This window comes from Pituophis catenifer, unplaced genomic scaffold, assembly GCF_029215685.1.
Source record: "Pituophis catenifer annectens isolate HBS135680 unplaced genomic scaffold, rPitCat1.0.hap2 SCAF_10, whole genome shotgun sequence".
NCBI lineage: Eukaryota > Metazoa > Chordata > Lepidosauria > Squamata > Colubridae > Pituophis > Pituophis catenifer.
The window spans coordinates 1,947,562-1,966,064 of record NW_027256890.1 but is presented as its reverse complement, the minus strand read 5'-3'; the positions used below and the strand labels follow the sequence as shown (position 1 = coordinate 1,966,064).

At 44.3% G+C, this 18,503-nt stretch overlaps 2 protein-coding genes across 2 annotated transcripts; one reads left to right on the top strand and one right to left on the bottom strand.

Annotated features, from left to right (window-relative positions):
- The first annotated feature begins 429 nt into the window (after positions 1–429).
- Positions 430–4,929, top strand: DYNLL1 (dynein light chain LC8-type 1). Its single transcript, XM_070950398.1, has 3 exons — positions 430–639; positions 3,074–3,211; positions 4,527–4,929. The coding sequence occupies exons 2-3, from the start codon at positions 3,080–3,082 to the stop codon at positions 4,662–4,664; spliced, it is 270 nt and encodes an 89-aa protein (XP_070806499.1). The 5' UTR covers positions 430–639; positions 3,074–3,079; the 3' UTR covers positions 4,665–4,929.
- A 2,771-nt stretch (positions 4,930–7,700) lies between these two features.
- On the bottom strand, positions 7,701–17,081 carry COQ5 (coenzyme Q5, methyltransferase). Its single transcript, XM_070951029.1, has 7 exons — positions 16,910–17,081; positions 12,759–12,908; positions 12,164–12,388; positions 10,720–10,826; positions 10,178–10,266; positions 7,999–8,110; positions 7,701–7,898 (listed from the first exon to the last, which is right to left on the bottom strand). The coding sequence occupies exons 1-7, from the start codon at positions 17,058–17,060 to the stop codon at positions 7,797–7,799; spliced, it is 936 nt and encodes a 311-aa protein (XP_070807130.1). The 5' UTR covers positions 17,061–17,081; the 3' UTR covers positions 7,701–7,796.
- Between the last annotated feature and the right edge of the window lie 1,422 nt (positions 17,082–18,503).

Here is an 18,503-nt window from a genome sequence, read left to right as displayed (position 1 = left end):
GAAGGACCAGGTGAAATTCATTGGAAGGAAACTCCAGTCCCCCCCCAAAAAAAACACCTTTCTGAGGAGAAGAAACGTTGCATATGCTCTGAGGAACTCTACCTCTGGGACTGAATTTCTTTGGAAAACATGGGTTTGGTTAGGATTCCATCAGGTTTCGTTCGACCGGTTCCCTTTCCTGCCGCCCTCCACGTGCCCGGACAGGCTTGTGAAACCGCCAGGCCCGTCGCCCCGGCAACGGACGCCCGGCGCGGTGCACGCCGGGCCGCAATAAAATGCAACAATAAAACCCGGAGGGAGGCGGGAGCGCTGCAGCCAATGGGCGGCGAGGCGTATTGTTGCCGCCAATGACCGTTGCCTGCGGGACGGAGCGCGGCGCGTTGGGCGTGGCGGCGGCGGGCCGGAGGGAGGGGCGAAGCCACCGGCCGGGGCGGCATTCGAGGCTTGTCGCGGGCGAGGCGGGCAGGGCTGCTGAGCGAGCGAGCGAGCGCGCGCGCGGGCGGGCTTTTACCTCAGTGCGTTTACCGCGACGGGGGACCCGGAGGAGCGCCGAGGTGCCAACTTGCTCACCGGCTCCACCAACGTCCCTTCCCGCTCTCCTCGGAAGCAGCCCGGCAGCAGCGGCCGCACCACCACACGGTGAGGAGAGGGCCGCGCCTCGGACTACATCGCCCATCGGGCTGGGCCGGGCCATGGTGGAAGCTCCCCGGGCGCCGTGGCCTCAACCCGGAGTTGCCCCGCCGGCGGCGGTGGTGGTGGTGGTGGGGATGGGGGGGACGGACACACACACGACGACTACCATGCCTTAAACCCCCCCCAGCCGTTGGGGCCCGCCGGTGGATTATGGGGGTTGTAGTCCCACCACGCCGGGGTCGCTTCTCTCAGCCTCGGGATCCGCCTGGCCTTTTTGACCCACGTGGGAAGCGTTCTCGCCGGCGGGGGAGCCCGGGCGATCCCCGCTGCGAGGAGCTTGTGGGCGGACGCCGCGCAGCCTCGCCTCGGCCGAAATCCCGAAGACTTTGGGGGGCATCGCCCGGCGCCCTCGCCGCCTCCAAATCGGCCTCCGGGCCTGCCTCGCGTGGGGGGGGGGGTTGGAACTGCCCCTCCCCCCTAAAAAAATCTGTGCAACGAGACGCACCGGTCGGTCGCCACGTTATTTTTTTTTTTATTTTTTTTTGGCCAGGCATCATCCCCCTCCTGCGGCTTCCCCGACGAAGCCTCGGAGGTTGCAAGGCGTCTGCGGCTGCCCTGCGTGTTGGCGCTGTGGAGGGAGTGCGAAGGGGGCTTTTTCGTAGTGCGGGGGAGAGAAGGGAAAGTGATTTAATTGGGAGGCCGTGCCCGCGCTACAAGATCCTTGGAGAGAAACGGGAAGGAGGATAAATGGCGCAGAGGAGGGGGAAAAAACCTGGAAGGGTGGTCCGCAGGATAGCTCGTGGTCTGCCTAATTGCTGGCTTTTGAGGGGCCACTTTTAAGCGTCCCTTGTGTCTAATCTGAGATTTTAATCTTTTTTTTTCTTAAGAAAATATAGGTATATTGCTTTATATGAATTGGGTTCCTGAACCGAAGGGTTAATAGTGTCTAAATAGAAATAATATTTATATCCTCTAGTGCCGGCTAGGGGGCTTTTCAATAGTAACATTGCTGTTTAAAATCTAGTATAAGCACTGTGAATAAATGGACCAAATGGACCATAGTTCAGGGTTGAGAGCCAATTCGGCGCTTGAGGAGGGAATCCTACTGAGGCAGTCTACAGTTAGTACTAAAAATAACAAGGTCTCTCCCCACTTCCTTCTTTCAGAGAAGATAGAAAGGGTGGAGGTTGATTATCTACAGAAGGAAAGAAGACTTGGATTTGAGGGGACCTGCCCAAGGAATGGTGGTGGGCGGTGGTCTGTGACATTGAAAATTTAAGATACTTTTTGTGGGGGGTAATAGTGGTTGAATGGTAAGGTCCATTGGGTTAGGAAACATCCATTCCTAGATGGATTTGGTATGAGGGGGTTAACATTTGGGATATACCCAAATGGGGCTATGGAAATAATGGAGAATTTGGCAAAATTGCTATCTCGTGAGCATAAACAACCAGCCTTTTTGTGCAAAAGGTGTAATTGCACACCTGCAAGTGGGTGGAGTAAAAAGAGATGCCCAGGAGCAGTTAGGTATCTGCTTTATTACAAGGCAATACATGCAACATAAAGATCCCCGTGCTGCTTATTTTAGTAGTGTATAGGTTGTGGCTATGCTAGTGAGGGAAAGTAGTCTCTCAACATTTCTGACTTCATGAACACATACACAGTCTGCCTTCTTCCAGAGTGTTTGCATGTTTCAAACTTCCCTGTCTAGTCTACAGATAGTATAGCCTGGTAGTCTCCCATCAGACGGAAATAAAATCCAACCATGTTATTTTGAAATAAATGTGTTGCATATTGATCCTTTCCAGAAGGATTTTGAGTACTTGTCAGGCTGATTGGTGAAGCAGAGGAACGTAATTCATTGCATTGCATTTTTTAAGCTTGCCAAAAATAATTACAGATAGTCCTTGTTGAACAATCACTCTTACAGCAACCGTTCAAAGTTTTGACAGAACTGAACAAGGAGTTTTATGACTGTTCCTAGTAATTGTGGCCATTGCAATGTCGTCACATGATCACTATTTGGGTGCTTGGCAATAAGCTAGCAGTTATTGTTGCAGTGCCCAGTGCTCGCATGATCACCATTTGCAACCTCCACTATTGGCTTCTGGTGAGCAAATACAATGGGAAGTTAGCAGGAAGTCGCAAGTGATAATCATATGACCATGGGACACTGCAAACATGCTGGATTCCCCTATTGAAAGCAACTGGGGACTGTTATAACTGCTGTCATAAATTGGCAGTCAGGTGATGTCATACTTTATGACCACATCACTTAGTGCATCATTAAATGCCTGTATAGCTAAATATGGTTTGTTTTTCTCTCTGGGCTAAACTTTTGTGTTTTAAAAAAACCCTGTCGTTGCTTCTACAAATTAAACTTTTGAATACCTTGTTTGCAGAACAGATGAATTAAATAATGATTTCTCATTCTTTGTAGGTAATCATGAGTGATCGAAAGGCTGTGATCAAAAATGCAGATATGTCTGAGGAGATGCAGCAGGACTCTGTGGAGTGTGCTACACAGGCCTTGGAAAAATATAACATTGAGAAAGATATTGCTGCCCATATAAAGAAGGTAGTGCTGAACCATCATCTCATATTACTAGCTTAGAATTTTAATTTAGAAAAGAAACTACCAAGAATATAATCTAAACTGAATTTATAAATTAATGTTAAAGTAATACCAAGTCCTAATTGGCAAAAAAAAGGTATTATTTATGTGAATAGAAAGAAAATTTGTTTACAGATGGGATCATGTAACAGAATTTGCAGGGTGAGCTTGAAGGCTTCTGGAAGTAAAATTCTCTACATCAGAAATTATTTGCTGCGTTCTTATCCTTAGCCTGTTTCAAGGCCAGACTGTTGCTCCCAATACACTTCAAGTTTGGGGAAAGTGACAAATTATCTGTTGAATGACAAGGTCCTGAGGATGTTTGGCATAAACTAGAGAGAGGATGGAAGTTCTTCAGAATATTCAGTTCTCAAATTGGTGGGTTTTGTATAAATCTTAATTGAACCACAGCTACAATCTTCAGCATTTGTCTGACTAGCGAGAATCAAGATTCAGTATAGAAAAGTGCTAAGTGATAAAATATTTAAACTTAATGCCTTAACAAGTGCAGCAATGTCAATGTAATATCCAAGGTGCATAGATTAATATGAGATACTAGGTTTATAATAACTGAATGAAAAGGTATGCGGGGTATTCATAAAAACCAGTTTAATGATGCTAGTTCTTCTTTTCAGTACATTAGTCATAGCTTTCAGTAATGAATGTTGAGCCCTACTCCTACTGTTATTACTCTATGTACACAGCTTTTTTGGTATATACAAATCCTGCCATTGTGGGACTACATTTTCGACTCAAGAATATTCAGTTGCTCTTCTGAACTATGCTGTTCCACAACTGATTCCTGGCATGTATCCTCACAGAGAATCACATGGGCCATTTCCAATTCAGACTTGCTCCTGGATCAGTGTGGCCCAGAGGCATGCAAAATACCAGAATGTCCCAGAAACATAGGACTTTGCATCTCTAATACTTCCACATATAGCTGACAGTATTATTATCAGTAGCAGATACTGATTTAATCACTGGAAAAAATAATGCATATATGCCTAAAGTTTCCCTAAAAACTGCAGAATTGGCTAACGTGATCGTATGAGTTCTTGCATTTTATTATCACCTCAATTTTTTAAGGGCTTGGGGTTGTCAGCTTTTGTCTATACACCAAAAAGAGAATTGGTGAAGAATTTAGGATATGCTGGAACTAAAACTTGCTCAAGAGTTAAAATTCAGTAACTTGGAATAAAACATGCTTTTCAGTATAATAGATTGAATGAAAATATTAATATCTGTGATGCTAAGATTCTAAGGGATTCTCTTCCAGGAGTTTGACAAGAAATACAATCCTACTTGGCACTGCATTGTGGGGAGAAATTTTGGCAGCTACGTGACTCATGAGACCAAGCACTTCATCTACTTCTACCTGGGTCAAGTTGCTATTCTCCTTTTCAAATCTGGTTAGAAGTATGGGAATTTTTCACCCAAATATGCATTCGGTTACAGGACTGCACGCTAATTCCAAATAGACTGAAGTCTTCAGCCTTCCCCAGGGAACATACCTTGATCTTCAAGCCTTTTGTTTTAATGACAGGTACTCCTATGTACCAATTTGTGTTTTTGTTGTGGCCATAAAAAATAGCAAAAAAGTAAGCTTGTATGTATTTTCTTTCTAAAACAAACAATCCATCCAAGTTTTCTAATAAAACTGTTGGGTATTCATCCTTTAACTTACTCTAATATTTCTATATTTGGGGTAGCTCTTCCATAGGACTACTGGGGCTCTATATTACACTGAAGCTGAAAATTGTTTAGCTAGTGTTTTCCAAGCTTAACTCCAAGGTTTCATAGGATCAGCCTAGGTTATTATATTTGAGTTAAAATTTGAAAATGCCTTTCTGTACCAGCTAATGTATCTAGGTTTCTTGTGTTTAACTTTATTGGCTTCTAATGCTTTTTAAGCACAGCTGTTAAGAGAGCACCTTAGACACAAAATTAGAATTCCTTCTAATTCAGACTTCCTTTTGAGCACATCTGTGCAAGAGAATAATATCCTGTAATGGAATGATTTAAACAAAATACTTGAAATCCTCTATATGGAACTTATGGATGCTTAATCAATTAGAGGGTTACAATTTATTACCATTTAACATCTCTGTATATATCAGATAAAACTATACAGAGTTTGTTGCCTCTATTATACAAGCTTCAACGTTAAAGATTATTAACCTTATATGCTAAATAGCTCAGTACAATCATACTGTATATTAACACAATACTTAATAAAAACCTGAGATTGGGAGAAAGTAGCAAATTATCTCATGGGAAACGAGTGAATGTTTCAGTTCAGTTTAAGGACTAGAGCATCCCATATTTGGAAAAATGTGTAACTGCACTTCACTTGATAAGAAATCTGATTGTCCTGCTTATACATGTCCTTAATGGATTGATTGACATGTTGCAGGATCAGCTCTGCTTTATAAAGTTGGGACAAATAGCATGTTTAATTGAGTATCAACTTTTTCCTTCAACCTTGAAAGTTTATGGTCTAAAAGCAATGTGTATGAGGGAAGCACCCCATGGAAATAATAAGAATGTGCATTTGTTAAGATACAGTTCAAATAGTACATGGGACTTCCTTAACTATATCAAAGAGGGGATAACACCAATGCCGGTAGTGAAATTAAGCATGGAAATGTTTTGTGCCTTTTAAATGTAAAAACATTTGTTATTAATGGCAACTTCTAGATTATCTAGATATTTATTACCCAAGTTATTTTAAAAAGTTTCAGCTTTCTTATCCTAAAGATTTGCTGGTTTATTCCTTTTTCCATAGGTATATTGTGCTTGGAAGCAGGTTACTCCTCCTGTAAACTGTTTTGACACTAATGTGGCAGAGTTTATAATAGAAGAATTTGGTGCATGGTAGTACCCAACACAATAGTGCAAGCTATTCTAAGAATACAATGTATATCTACTTTAAAATATTCAAACGTTGGCCAGCCAGTTCCAATATAGTACAGCAAGGGGCTCAATAGAGGACAGGCAAGAATCTCATGGCTATCAATAAAAATAGCTGGAGCTAAGAAATGCATAGCCTTTGGGCATTTTGACTACCAAGCATAGCATTCTACCTGAGCAAGCTTGTGTTGCATTTATGTATACTGTGATGTATTTAATGCTCTGTAGAGATGGGGGCCTAATTTGTATAACATATTAAACTATTGTGTGGTATGTTCTGGGCTTCATACAAACTCAGTAATTTTCTTTTGTAAACCATTATCACCAAATGTTTATGCATGACCTCAGAAAGCGACAGCTCTCAGCTTGCTAGCCAGAAGCTAAGCAAGATCAGACTTGGTCTGGGCCTGGATGATAGAATTCCAGAGTTGTAGACTAGAAGAAATAACTGAGAAAGCAGCAATGGCAAATCTGCATGGTTGCAAGGAAGCTGCATGGATGCGCTCATGGAATCTATTGCCTCAACATGGAAGACTTTGTGTTTTAAAGTTAATCTTGGTTTGGTACCATGCAATTAAGTCATAAAGTTTAGAGCCATAATGGTGAACCTATGGCACACGTGCTCGAAGTGGCACACAGAGCTGTGTCGCCCTTTCCTCTTCCGATCAGCTGGCCTTGTTGCATGTGGCAGTGCTGGAAACTAGAAGAGCTGGTCTTGTTTTCCTGCGTGAGCATGCACACCGGTCAGCTGATTGTTGTGTGAGCATGTGTGCCAGAAACTCAGAAGAGTAACTGGCTGAAACTGGAAGTTCATTTTTGGGCGCGCATATGCACCCTGGGCGGCTCCTCTTCGGGTTGCAACCCAGACGTGCGTGTTGCCTTTTTGGCACTCTGTGCCGAAAAGTTTCGCCATCACTGCTTTAGAGTTTAACGGTACATATCCCATTGAGCTAAGCCAGGGCTGTCAAATTCGCAGCCCGTGGGCCAGATGCATCATGTGGTGGCCACGCCCAGTTTAGCAAAGGGGAAGCCGCGATATGTCACGTGACTGACATGACGACATGAGTTTGACATCCCTGAGCTAAGCTAGTCTTTCAGCTTGAGGGAAAGCAGCTGGATTCACACTGCACCATATCTGGATAGATCACTAGCTTAGAACATGCTGTAAATTGCGTAGGCGATGAGAGACTATTCAGGGTTTTGCAAACTTCCCAGAAATTGGCTGACAGCTGCTACCACCAGAATGTGAATTAAGATTGGGGGGGGGGGGTTGAATATGCCTCATAATATAAAATGACCTGCATTTCAGGAAAACAAACAATTGAAAATTTAAATACTAATTTTAATATATAAAGTAATCCTACATCTCTTGATAAAAGTCTGGACCTCTAGAACAGTAAACATGGCTTCCATTCACTTACTCTATTTCTTCGGCCACACCTCAGTTGGGTGACATGATTAAAATATTTCTGAAGGGTGTTCAGTACTTTTAATGTCCAGGTTTCAAATGAACTGTATAGTGTCCAGTAAAATGAGTGTCCAGTTTTAAATAAGCATAGCTGAAAACAGTTGCTTTCTTTTATCCTGACTTGAAACTTAATGTTGAGTGCTTTTCCCTCAGTACAAAGAAAGGTAATCACAGCTTGAAGCCAGAATGAATGGCCACCATGCCCGATATTAGGTTTTGATAGTCCACCTTCAGAAAGCCTGCTTCTTCAATAAGTTCCTTGAACTCCTCCTAAAACAAAGCAATGGTAAATGTAGCATTTAGTGCTAAAAACTTCAATGCATAAAACTGAAATTTTAATTTTTAGAGTAACCTGGAGGTCTTGTTTTACCTGAGTTGGAAAGCGCCTTATGCTTTGTACAAGATACTGGTAGGATTTCCAATCACCAGCAATAATTTCTCCCAGCACAGGGATAACTTGGAAGCTATAAAGATCATACAGACTGAAAACAAAATTTTAAAAAATTAACATACTGGATGCAAGCAATCTATCTAGTACAGTGGTCCCCAACCCCCGGTCCGCGGACCGGTGCCGGGCCGTGGAGTACCTGGCACCGGGCCGCGCAGCGGCCGGGGGACAGGAACGCTGCAGCGCAAAGGCTCCTGGGCCGTGCGCAATGGGCCTGCGCAAAGGCTCCTGGGCCGTGCGCAATGGGCCTGCGCAAAGGCTCCTGGGCCGTGCGCAATGGGCCTGCGCAAAGGCTCCTGGGCCGTGCGCAATGGGCCTGCGCAAAGGCTCCTGGGCCGTGCGCAATGGGCCTGCGCAAAGGCTCCTGGGCCGTGCGCAATGGGCCTGCGCAAAGGCTCCTGGGCCGTGGCCCCACCCCTGCGCGCGCTCAGCGGGCCGCGGCGATAAAAAGGTTGGGGACCACTGATCTAGTAGACCAAACTTTCCGCAAGTAGTTTGACTTCAGGGGCAAATTTTCACATGTTGAAAGTAAACTCTGAACAGGGCCCAAACAGGCTTGTTTTCCTTTGGATTTTCTTGGGATCTGCTCTGTTCTAGCAACTTCATAAAGTCTTCCACAGGCAATGCAGGTAGTCCTCGACTTACCAGTGCTCACTTAATAGCAATCGCACTTAGACTTATAAACCACTTCACAGTGCTTTACAGCCCTCTAAGCAGTTTAGAGTCAGCAATCTGGGTCCTCATTTTACCCACCTCGGAAGGATGGAAGGCTGAGTCAACCTTGAGCTGGTGAGAATCAAACTGCTGGCAGCCAGCAGAAGTAGCCTGCAGTACTGCACTCTAACCACTGCAGCACCACTGTGTCTCTTAAAATGATTGCTTGAAGTTATGACGGACTCCCAAAAGTTATTTATAACCTGGTTCTGAAGTTGCACCCTCTCATGCACTCACCCATGGTCACATGATTGCATTTTGGGTGCCCAACTGGTCCACATTTGCAGCTATTTGCTGCATCCTGCAGTCATATCACCATAATTTATGGCAATTTGGCTGAAAACCACAATTTCTGTTATGCCACATGTCAAACAATGGGTTTGCTTAATGAGTGCAATGTTTGCTTAACTATGGATTTACTTAATGGCTAGTAAAAATGGTCATACGGTTGTAGTTAGTCATGTGATGATCTGCTTTACAACTGTCACAACTTATAACGGCAGGCTCCATTACAATCATAAATTGAGAGCTACCTGTACATGCCATGGAGGTGTTGCCACAGCCATAACGGGGCCTAGACATAAGTAGCATTCATTCTGTTAGTGCCACTGTAACTTCAAACAGCCACCGAACAAATGGTCATGAACCAAGGACTCCCTGCATATCGTCTGCAAAGATGATAATCAGTCTGTTCATCTCTTTCTCCTAGTCATTCATGAATTTGCATCATCAAAAATAAAGAGTCAATATAAGATGTCATTCTTCCCTCTTCGCTACATAGAATATTGCATCTAGTTCAGGGCATTGCATTTGATTAAAGACTCTTCTAGTTTTTCAGATCAAACTGAAATTACTCACCCTTGGCTAAGAAAACACTTACTCTATTTCTGCTTTTTACTGTTTTCCTAAACCAAACCTGGGGGGAGGAAGGAAGGAAGATATCACCAACTGAAAAAGACTATCCTGAATGAAATATGTACAGGTAGTCCTCACTTCAGGGCAATTGGGAGAGGAATTTCCATCACTAAGGGACACAGTCCTAAAATGCAGTATCACGTGACCACACTGCTTAGCAACAGAAAATCCAGCACTTCCAGTTGCCATTAAACAAGGATGTCATGTGGTTGCCATATGCGATGTGCTGGCTTCCCCACTGACTGCATGTAGGAAGCCAGCAAAGACAACGGCAAAAGGTAATGGCATAGCCACGGGACACTGGCGTCATAATTGTGTGCTGAGCCCAACTCAGCCACAAACTGATTGAGTAGTTGTCCGATGACAACCCATGCTGTACTAAATTCAATAAACAGGAAATATCTCGCACAGTCACAGTACTTAATTTGCTTAAGGGGGAATAAAAAATGAAAAGAAGATCCTTTATTTCAACCTGGAAAGAAGGGAATTGTTGATGTGACTGAATTCAAGGCAGAGAAAACGCCCTCCTGGTTTCAGGACTCGATAAGCCTCCTGAAGCGCCTGGAAGCACACAGGAAACAAACAAACAAAAAAAAGAAAACCCACCATAAGAAGGCATATTCTGATCCTTTACACGGCATGAGTTTTGGGGAGGAGGAAGTTCCATCTAGATTAAACAATAGCCTATTAATCGCTTGAAATTTTTGAAACCCTTTTCCCCTAAGATTCGTCACTGAAAGACTGCCAGGTTGGAGCAATGAAGATGCAACAAAAGGCTTAAGTGGTGTAACTGTTAGGGAGAAGATGATTCAGGTGCAAGTGGCCACTCACTGGGTGACTTCGGACCAATCTTTCTTTCCAGCTACCTGACTAGGTTATTGTTAGTCGAGGTGGGTGGGTGAGCTGGGACTAAGAGGTGCAGGAGTGGAACACAACCTTGAGTGACAGGAGAAAAGGCAAATATAAATCTAGCAACCCTCCCCCGAACATACCCATAGGATCACACACACTCACTTGATCCATATGAGTGACATTACGGATACCAAACGCAATTGTGTAAAAATCAAACTTGTCGTCATCGAAGGGCAGATCTTGAGCATCCCCCACGACCCAGGACAATCCTTCAAAGAATGAGAAATGGAATCGGTCGGTGCCCATTCAAAGGACTTCCCGAAGACATCTTTCATTAAAAGATCAACATATTTTATGAAAATAAGAACCTGTCTTGAATGTATAAATGATAAAGTTAACAGTACAATGTGAAATTTGTGCAATTTTTGTCACAACAGCAATCACTAATTAATGACAGGTAGCTGGAAATATATATATGCATTTGTTTAGATTTCTATCTTGCTTGTTAGAATAAAAGATACCTTAGGTGAGGGGGTGTGCGTCTCCATTTTATCTCCCAAACAGCCAATTTATGAGTGGTTAGCTCAGTGTTACACAAATTATAATTTTTCTCCACTTCTATATCATGACTTACATTTATTTCTGAATTACCTAGCTGAAATAGAGGAGAGGGGGCACATTTCTCATTCTAATTACTGAAAAAATGGGCTGGACTCCTACCCATGCTTGATTTATGTTATCCTATCACTACCTTATAGGGCAGTGTTGGCGAACCTTTTCGGCATCAAGTGCTGAAATGGGAACATGCGCGCATGTGCGGGGGAGCACTGGAAACCGGAAGAGCAGCTCCCCGGCGTGCACAGCTGAGCTTCCGGTTTTTGGCGTGTGCATGCGCACCGGACACCTGGTCTTCCAGTTTCTGGCATGCATGCGCATGTGAAGACCAGCTGGCTGGCATGGAAGTGCGCCAGAAACCAGAAGATCAGTTTCCCGGCGTGCATGCGCGCCAGAAACCGGAAGCTCAGCTCCTTCCGGTGCTCCTGCGTGCACAAAGGCCACCTGGCCGGCCGGAACCTGGAAGAGCAACGGGATGGCTGGCGTGCCCGGAGAGATGGCTCTGCGTGCCACTTTCGGCACACCTGCCATAGGTTCGGCATCACGGTTCGGCCTACATTAAAATGAAATTTTGTTGCATAGAGCTCTCAAAGGGTCTCCACCTCCATATACACTATATAACTGTGACAAAATAAATACAAAATTATGCATATAACCACATATGTCACACAGAGTAACAGCATGTATTGAAAAATCTGCCAGCAAAATGCGCAAACTATCTGCCACATATAACTGGAAGCTTGGGGTCAGATCATAGTTCCCAACGATGTTCCCGGTCAGACAATCCAAATACCCGTCTTGGATCAGCTGGGAGAATCATCACGTGTCATTTTTGGTTTTGAGGCTTGACACTTCCCTGTCATACTTCAGAGGGAAGAGGGCCAAGATTCCTTGCTTCACAGCAAATAGCAGCCCGCCAGAAGGAAGTACTTATCTTCACAAACACACCGGTCTTGATTTAAATCCCCCTATTGAAATAATAACTTATTACCTTCCGAGTAGCCAAGCTGCTGAGATTTCTGCTTCCCAACCTTCACCATCTCTTTGTTAATGTCACAGATCACTACGTGGGATCCCGCTAGCGATCCGTTCTCCTCTTCCTGGTAAAGCTGAGTAATCTCCTGCCAGGATAAATTCTGATGGTTTCTTAGCTTCTGCTGGATCTGATACTCCCGCTGGGAACGAACATAATTGATAAATCGAAAGGCGATGTCACCTGAATTTGTTTTGAAAAGAAGATTCAAAACGTGAGATTTCCTTTTCCTGAAATTAAGTAATGTGAAGGTAGGGATGAAGGTATTGTGCAGGAATCATTCAAACCACTCCTTCTAAAAGCTTGGGATTGCTGATTGAGAAGTTCAGTCCACGCACACACACACGTTTATTGTTGTTGTAATTAACTATTGAGGTTCATTTGAAGGCTACACATTCTCAAACTAAACTAGATCTGAATGGGGCTGGTGAACATTGGGAGAGACTGGACAATCTTTTGTCCGGGATGGAATAAGGACTCCTGCCTTGGGCAGGGGGTCAGACTAGAAGACCTCTTGAGGTCCCTTCCAGTCCTAGGATTCTATGGCACTTACCTGTCCCGCCAGCAACGTCAATTAATTGGGCTCCTGGATAAGGGTTCATCTGACGCAGCAGGGCATCCTTCCAAACACGATGGATTCCCAGACTCATCGAATCATTCATGATATCATACTTCTTTGCCACATTTTCAAACACCTGGTAAACTGAAATTTTCATTTTTTTCATCATAAGATCAGTTCTGTTATCTACACCAGGGGTCCCCAACCCCCGAGCCACGGCCCAGTACTAGGCCGTGGCTATTCAGAACCAGGCCACGCAAGCAGTCGGTAAATGTGTGCCCCCTCTGCTTGTGGGGAATCATCCCTCTTCCTCCCCCCCACCACCGGTCTGCAAAGCCAGAAAAATTGGGAATTGCTGATCTATATCATTCTGACAGAAATTCAATTTCCAGGAATATCTGTATATTTAAATAACATACTATAAGATTAACCAACTCCAAATAACTCTAGATGGCTTCACAAGATTAAAACACAATAATAAATACAATACAGTACAAAACAGCATAAAATAATTGGTACACTGGGGAAAATAAAGAAGGACAGCCTATGTCTGCAAACCTGCCACTAAAAGGTGCTTCCCCTCCCTAGGCTTGTAGAGAGGTTTTTAAAGATCACCTGAAGGCAGGCAAACTTAATTGATAGGATCTGGACTCTGTTGGAACAAATAGGACAGGCAGCTTCTATGGAAGACAGCTCCGGTCAATGCCACGCATAGACAAATTATGCCTCCAAATCTTTCTACTGATCTTCATGTCTCAAATACCCCATCTGAGTTCCTGATCCATGCTCTCCAGTACTGAAATTTGACCCACCTCTTTCCTCTAGACCTGTGATGGCGAACATATGGCATGTGTGCCAGAGGTGGCATGCAGAGCCCTCTCTGTGGGCACGCACAGCTGCTCTTCTGGTTTCCGGCATGCACATGCCATTTTTTGGGCCGTTTTCGGGCTGTTTTTGAGGCCAAAAACGGCCCAAAAAACAGCCTGAAAATGACCCAAAAATGGCCTGGAAACAGGCATGCGCGTACCAGCCAGCTGATTTTCGGGTGTACGGCGCTGTAATGTGCGCACATACGTTCTGGTTTGGCCACTCGGTGCCGTAAAGGTTCGCCATCACTGCTCTAGATGATTTTCCCCTTTACAGAGGAAGCTTTGAAGGTGGACATAACTTCAGGAAACAGAAACCTTTGCTGGGCATGCACGTTTTGAAATGACCCAACCCCCACCTCCAAATTGCACTTTTAAGGCAGAATTATTTTTCGTTGCTCCTTTTTTTGTGCAAAACTATAGTTTGGCAAGAGAACTATTATTTACAGTGAAAGGGAGAAAAGGCAGATCGGCGAGAATTGCCAGGTGACAGGTGCTAATCATCTGCTTAAGATATAAAAATGCAATATGATATAAATGATATTTAGAACAACTCTTCAATCTGTTTCACAGAATCATGGAACTGGAAATATTTTGGCTGTGAGGTCTTCTCTGCTGCTCAAAGCAGGGATTAAAGCATTGCTGACAGGCGGCTGCCTAGCCTCCATTTCAGCACATCAAAAAATGGGGAATCCATTACTTCTCTGGATCTGTCGATACGCAGCCAGGTCTTCAAGAGTCTTCCCAAGAGCAGACACAGCAGTTCTGAAATAAGCACTTTCTTTCATAAAGACATACGTGCTTATAACTTCATTAAGACGATAAGGTAACCTTTATTGTCATTTTTTACTGTGAGCACACAGGCCCACATTAGAAATGAAATTCTGTTGCCTGCTGTCAAAAGAAAATATATACCCATATATATTTATATGTATAAATATATATAACACAGATGCACACCTGCTATACACACATTAATCACTGTCAATTTTGAATACACAGCGCAGAGGAAACGAGCATTCTCAAGGTTAATGCTATATGGAACAAAACTATGACTGAATGTAGATGTTCCGCTTCGGATACCATGAAGCCTTCTCCCAGAAGGTAACAAGGAAAAAAGGTCTTGACGAGGATGTTTAGCATCCCTGACAATCCTGCAGACCCTGGTTAAACTTTGTTTATATGCTATGTCCTGGATAGAAAGAAGTGAACTACCAATAATCTTTTCTGCAATCTTCACTACTCTGCACCGCCTTCCTGAAGTAGTAATGCTTCCAAACCAGACAGTAATGCAATATGCAGATAATAGCAATAATAACAATTCTACTACTACTACTACTACTAATAATAATAATACAGATCCTATGGAACAATGAGCAGATGCATTACACGAGACAGAAGAGGGATTCAACAGAGATCTACTACTACTACTACTACTACTACTACTACTAATAATAATAATAATAATAATACAGATCCTATGGAACAATGAGCAGATGCATTACACGAGACGGAAGAGCGATTCAACAGAGATCTATGCCACAATATTATAAATCTAATTTTTATCCCATAGGTGTACAAAAATTTATAACAGCTCTGAAAAAAGTGACTTATGAGAAGTCCTTGCCATCACATCTGACAGTTATGTGACCAAAATTAAGATGCTTGGCAATATGACAGTTCAGCATTTAGGGGTCAAGTGATCACCATTTGCATTGGCACCATTTGCCAATTACTGACAAGAAAAGTCAATGACCACATGAGTCACTTAATAACAATGAATGGAAAAAAGGTCATTATTCAGGTGCAATTCACTTAACTGCCTTGTTTAGCAATGGAAACTCTGGTCCCAATTGTGGTCATAAGTTGAGAGCTACCTGTAATTCCTAAGGATCGTGCTAAGAATGAAAGCTTTTAGAGGCCTATCTTTTAAAGGCCAGCATATGACCTCTCAGAAGAAAACTGTGGAGTAGATCTGGATTTAACAATATTGAGAAAGCAGATATTTGGCATCGCTCACCAGTCTAGATTTCATTCTATCCTTTTTCATGAGTAATGCCCCTTACTTGCAGTACAAGCTGGTCTTACTTGAAAGCAGGAGAGGATAAACCCAAGAGCTCTGGTACTGATGTTATCCTCTCCATGAGAACTTTCTAGCAAGGGGCATGTTAAACATGGGGAGGGTCATTAGCGTTCCCCCCCCTCTCTCTCAATTATTTGAAGAACTGGGTATTTACAGTACAATTTGAGTCAGTTGTCCACAGGTCAAGATGTTGTCCAGGAAAGTACAATCAAAACTTTGCCCAATCTGTATATCAGCCCTGCAGACACCCCAATTTGAATTATTTAAGTTTCCAAGGGTGTGAATGGATATATAGATATGTGGTTTCATACAGCTGGATGGAAACTTGGAGGTCTTCCAGTCCAACCCCCTGCCCCCATGGCAGGAGATCCTATATACTATTCTAGTCTCTCAGTGATGAAGCACCCACAACTTCTGAAGGCCAGCTGTTCCACTGCTTAATTGTCCTCGCTGTCAGGAAGTTTCTCCTTAGTTCCAGGTTGCTTCTCTCCTTGATCAGTTTCCATCCATTGCTTCTTGTCCTGCCTTCTGGTTCTTTGGAAAATAAGTTGATCTCCCCCCCACTTCTTTGTGGCAGCCCCTCAAATATCGAAACAATGCTACCATGTCTTCTCCAGACCTTTTCACTAGACATACCCAATTTCTGCAACCGTTTGTCATAAGGTTAACCTCCAACTCCCTAATCCTCTTTATTGCTCTTCTCTGCACTCTTTCCAGTCTCTTCTTTGCATCGTGGCGAGCAGAACTGGACGCGACAGTCGAAGTGTAGTCTTACCAGTGTAGTATAAAGCGGCATTATCCACTTGTCAGTACTAATCCACTCTCCCATTCTTGCCTGCCTCCGCCCAGCCTTCCTGATAAAACTCCCCATGCCCTGAATTCAAGAGGCAACCCAGGGCAGAGAGCTTTCTACTTTCTTTCTTTCTACTTGCAGAGAGAGAGAGAGACACACACACACACATCCTACGAGCCATCCAGGACAGAGGTCTCCAACCTTGGCCGCTTTAAGACTTGTGGACTTCAACTCCCAGAATTCCTCAGCCAGCTTTGCTGTTGCTGAGCCAGCTTTGCTGACTGAGGAATTCTGGGAGTTGAAGTCCACAAGTCTTAAAGCGGCCAAGGTTGGAAACCCCTGATCCAGGCGGTCGGGCGGTTCAAGGGCTCCCGGGCGCAGCCAGGGTTGCTCGGCCCCTCACCTTTCTCTCCTTTCTCCTCCTCCGATACCTCCTGGAACCCGAAGTGCGTGGTTCCGGCGCTGCACAGGCCCCGCGAAAAAGCCCACCAAAGACCCCGCGGCCCGCAACCCACCCAGCCTCGGCCCGAAACAGCCAGCACGGAGGCCGCCATCTTGCCCAGCGACGTGACGTCACGCACAGTCTGTCTGTTTCTCTCTCCCTCTTCCCACCCACCCGTCCCTTTTAGCCCCAAAGGCGGCGGAGGACTCAGAACGCGCATGCGCGCGGGGCTCCCTTGTTTATTACCGCCTGCGGATGGCTGCGGTTAGCCTGGAGTGCGAGAAGGGGCGGGGCGCTCGCGGTCACGTGTGCGCTCTGGAAAAGCAACGCCTTCCTCCAATTTGACACGGACACGCTCCGAGGTCGTGTGAATGGTAATCGGAGTTCCCTCTGCAAGGAAGACGGAGAAGACGCTTTTGAGGCTCCTGGCTCAAGGTTGACTCAGAGTTCCGTCCTTCCGAAGTCGGTAAAATGAGGACCCAGATTGATGGGGAGGGCAATTTTCTGACTCTGTAAATCGCTTAGAGAGGGCTGTAAAAACACTGTGAAGCGGTATATAAGTTTAGTAACAGTAACAGAGTTGGAAGGGATTTTGGAGGTCATCTAGTCCAACCCCCTGCTCACGCAGGAGATTTATACTAGGGATTCGAACCACCAAACTGCCAACCTAAGTCTAAGTGCTATTGCTATTAGTCAGCAAATGCTAAGTTGGGTTGCAAACCTCCGAATAAGTGCTAGGTGACATTCCTGACTTTTCCTTTTGCGGGCACTCAATAGTTGTCTGATTTTTACAGTTTGGTATTATTTAAACCACAGTCTAGTGCATCGTTTCTCAAACTTAACAAGTTTGCTTTTAAGATGTGAAGACTCAAACTCCCAGAATTCCCTAAGTGGCTGGCTGAAGAATTCTGGGAGTTGAAGTCTTCACATCTGAAAAGCTGCCATGTTTGAGAAGCACTGGTCTACTCTAGGGTGACATGCAAATGCTCCCACTGGTTCAACATCAGGTGGCAATGAGCCCTTTCCAAACATGGCTACTAATGATGGGGCTGGTAGCCAAGTGTTGAATAACCAGTTAGGCAAACCCAGTTGAACCCGTGGCAATTTGTGTGAACTCAATTCCTGCGGTTAACTTTATGCTTCTATTGTATTGCAACAATCTGGAAATTTGGACTAAGGAAATGAGCCTACCCAGGGGAACCAGCTGGAAAGCAGGAAGCTGGACCAGATGGACTTCAGCTTTGTTCTGTGAAGAATGCAGGTGCCCAAAAACTTCACCACTGCCTGGTCTTCAGACAACAACCTGTTTATGGATCAGGAAATTCTTAACAGCAACTGTCCTGCTAGACAGGCTCATGCCTGTCTTTTTTCCCCTTCGTATTTAATTAGATATTGTTGCAGAGTTATAGTGCAAAATGCTAATTTCTGAAATCACTAGTCTGTCAGAAAGAAAAAAAATGGTTCTGCTCTTCACTGATTGAGAGGTTCCAAAGAATAAGGAAGGAATGATTGAGCCCATGGATGCAACATCCATATGAAACCTCTGGGTGAAGGC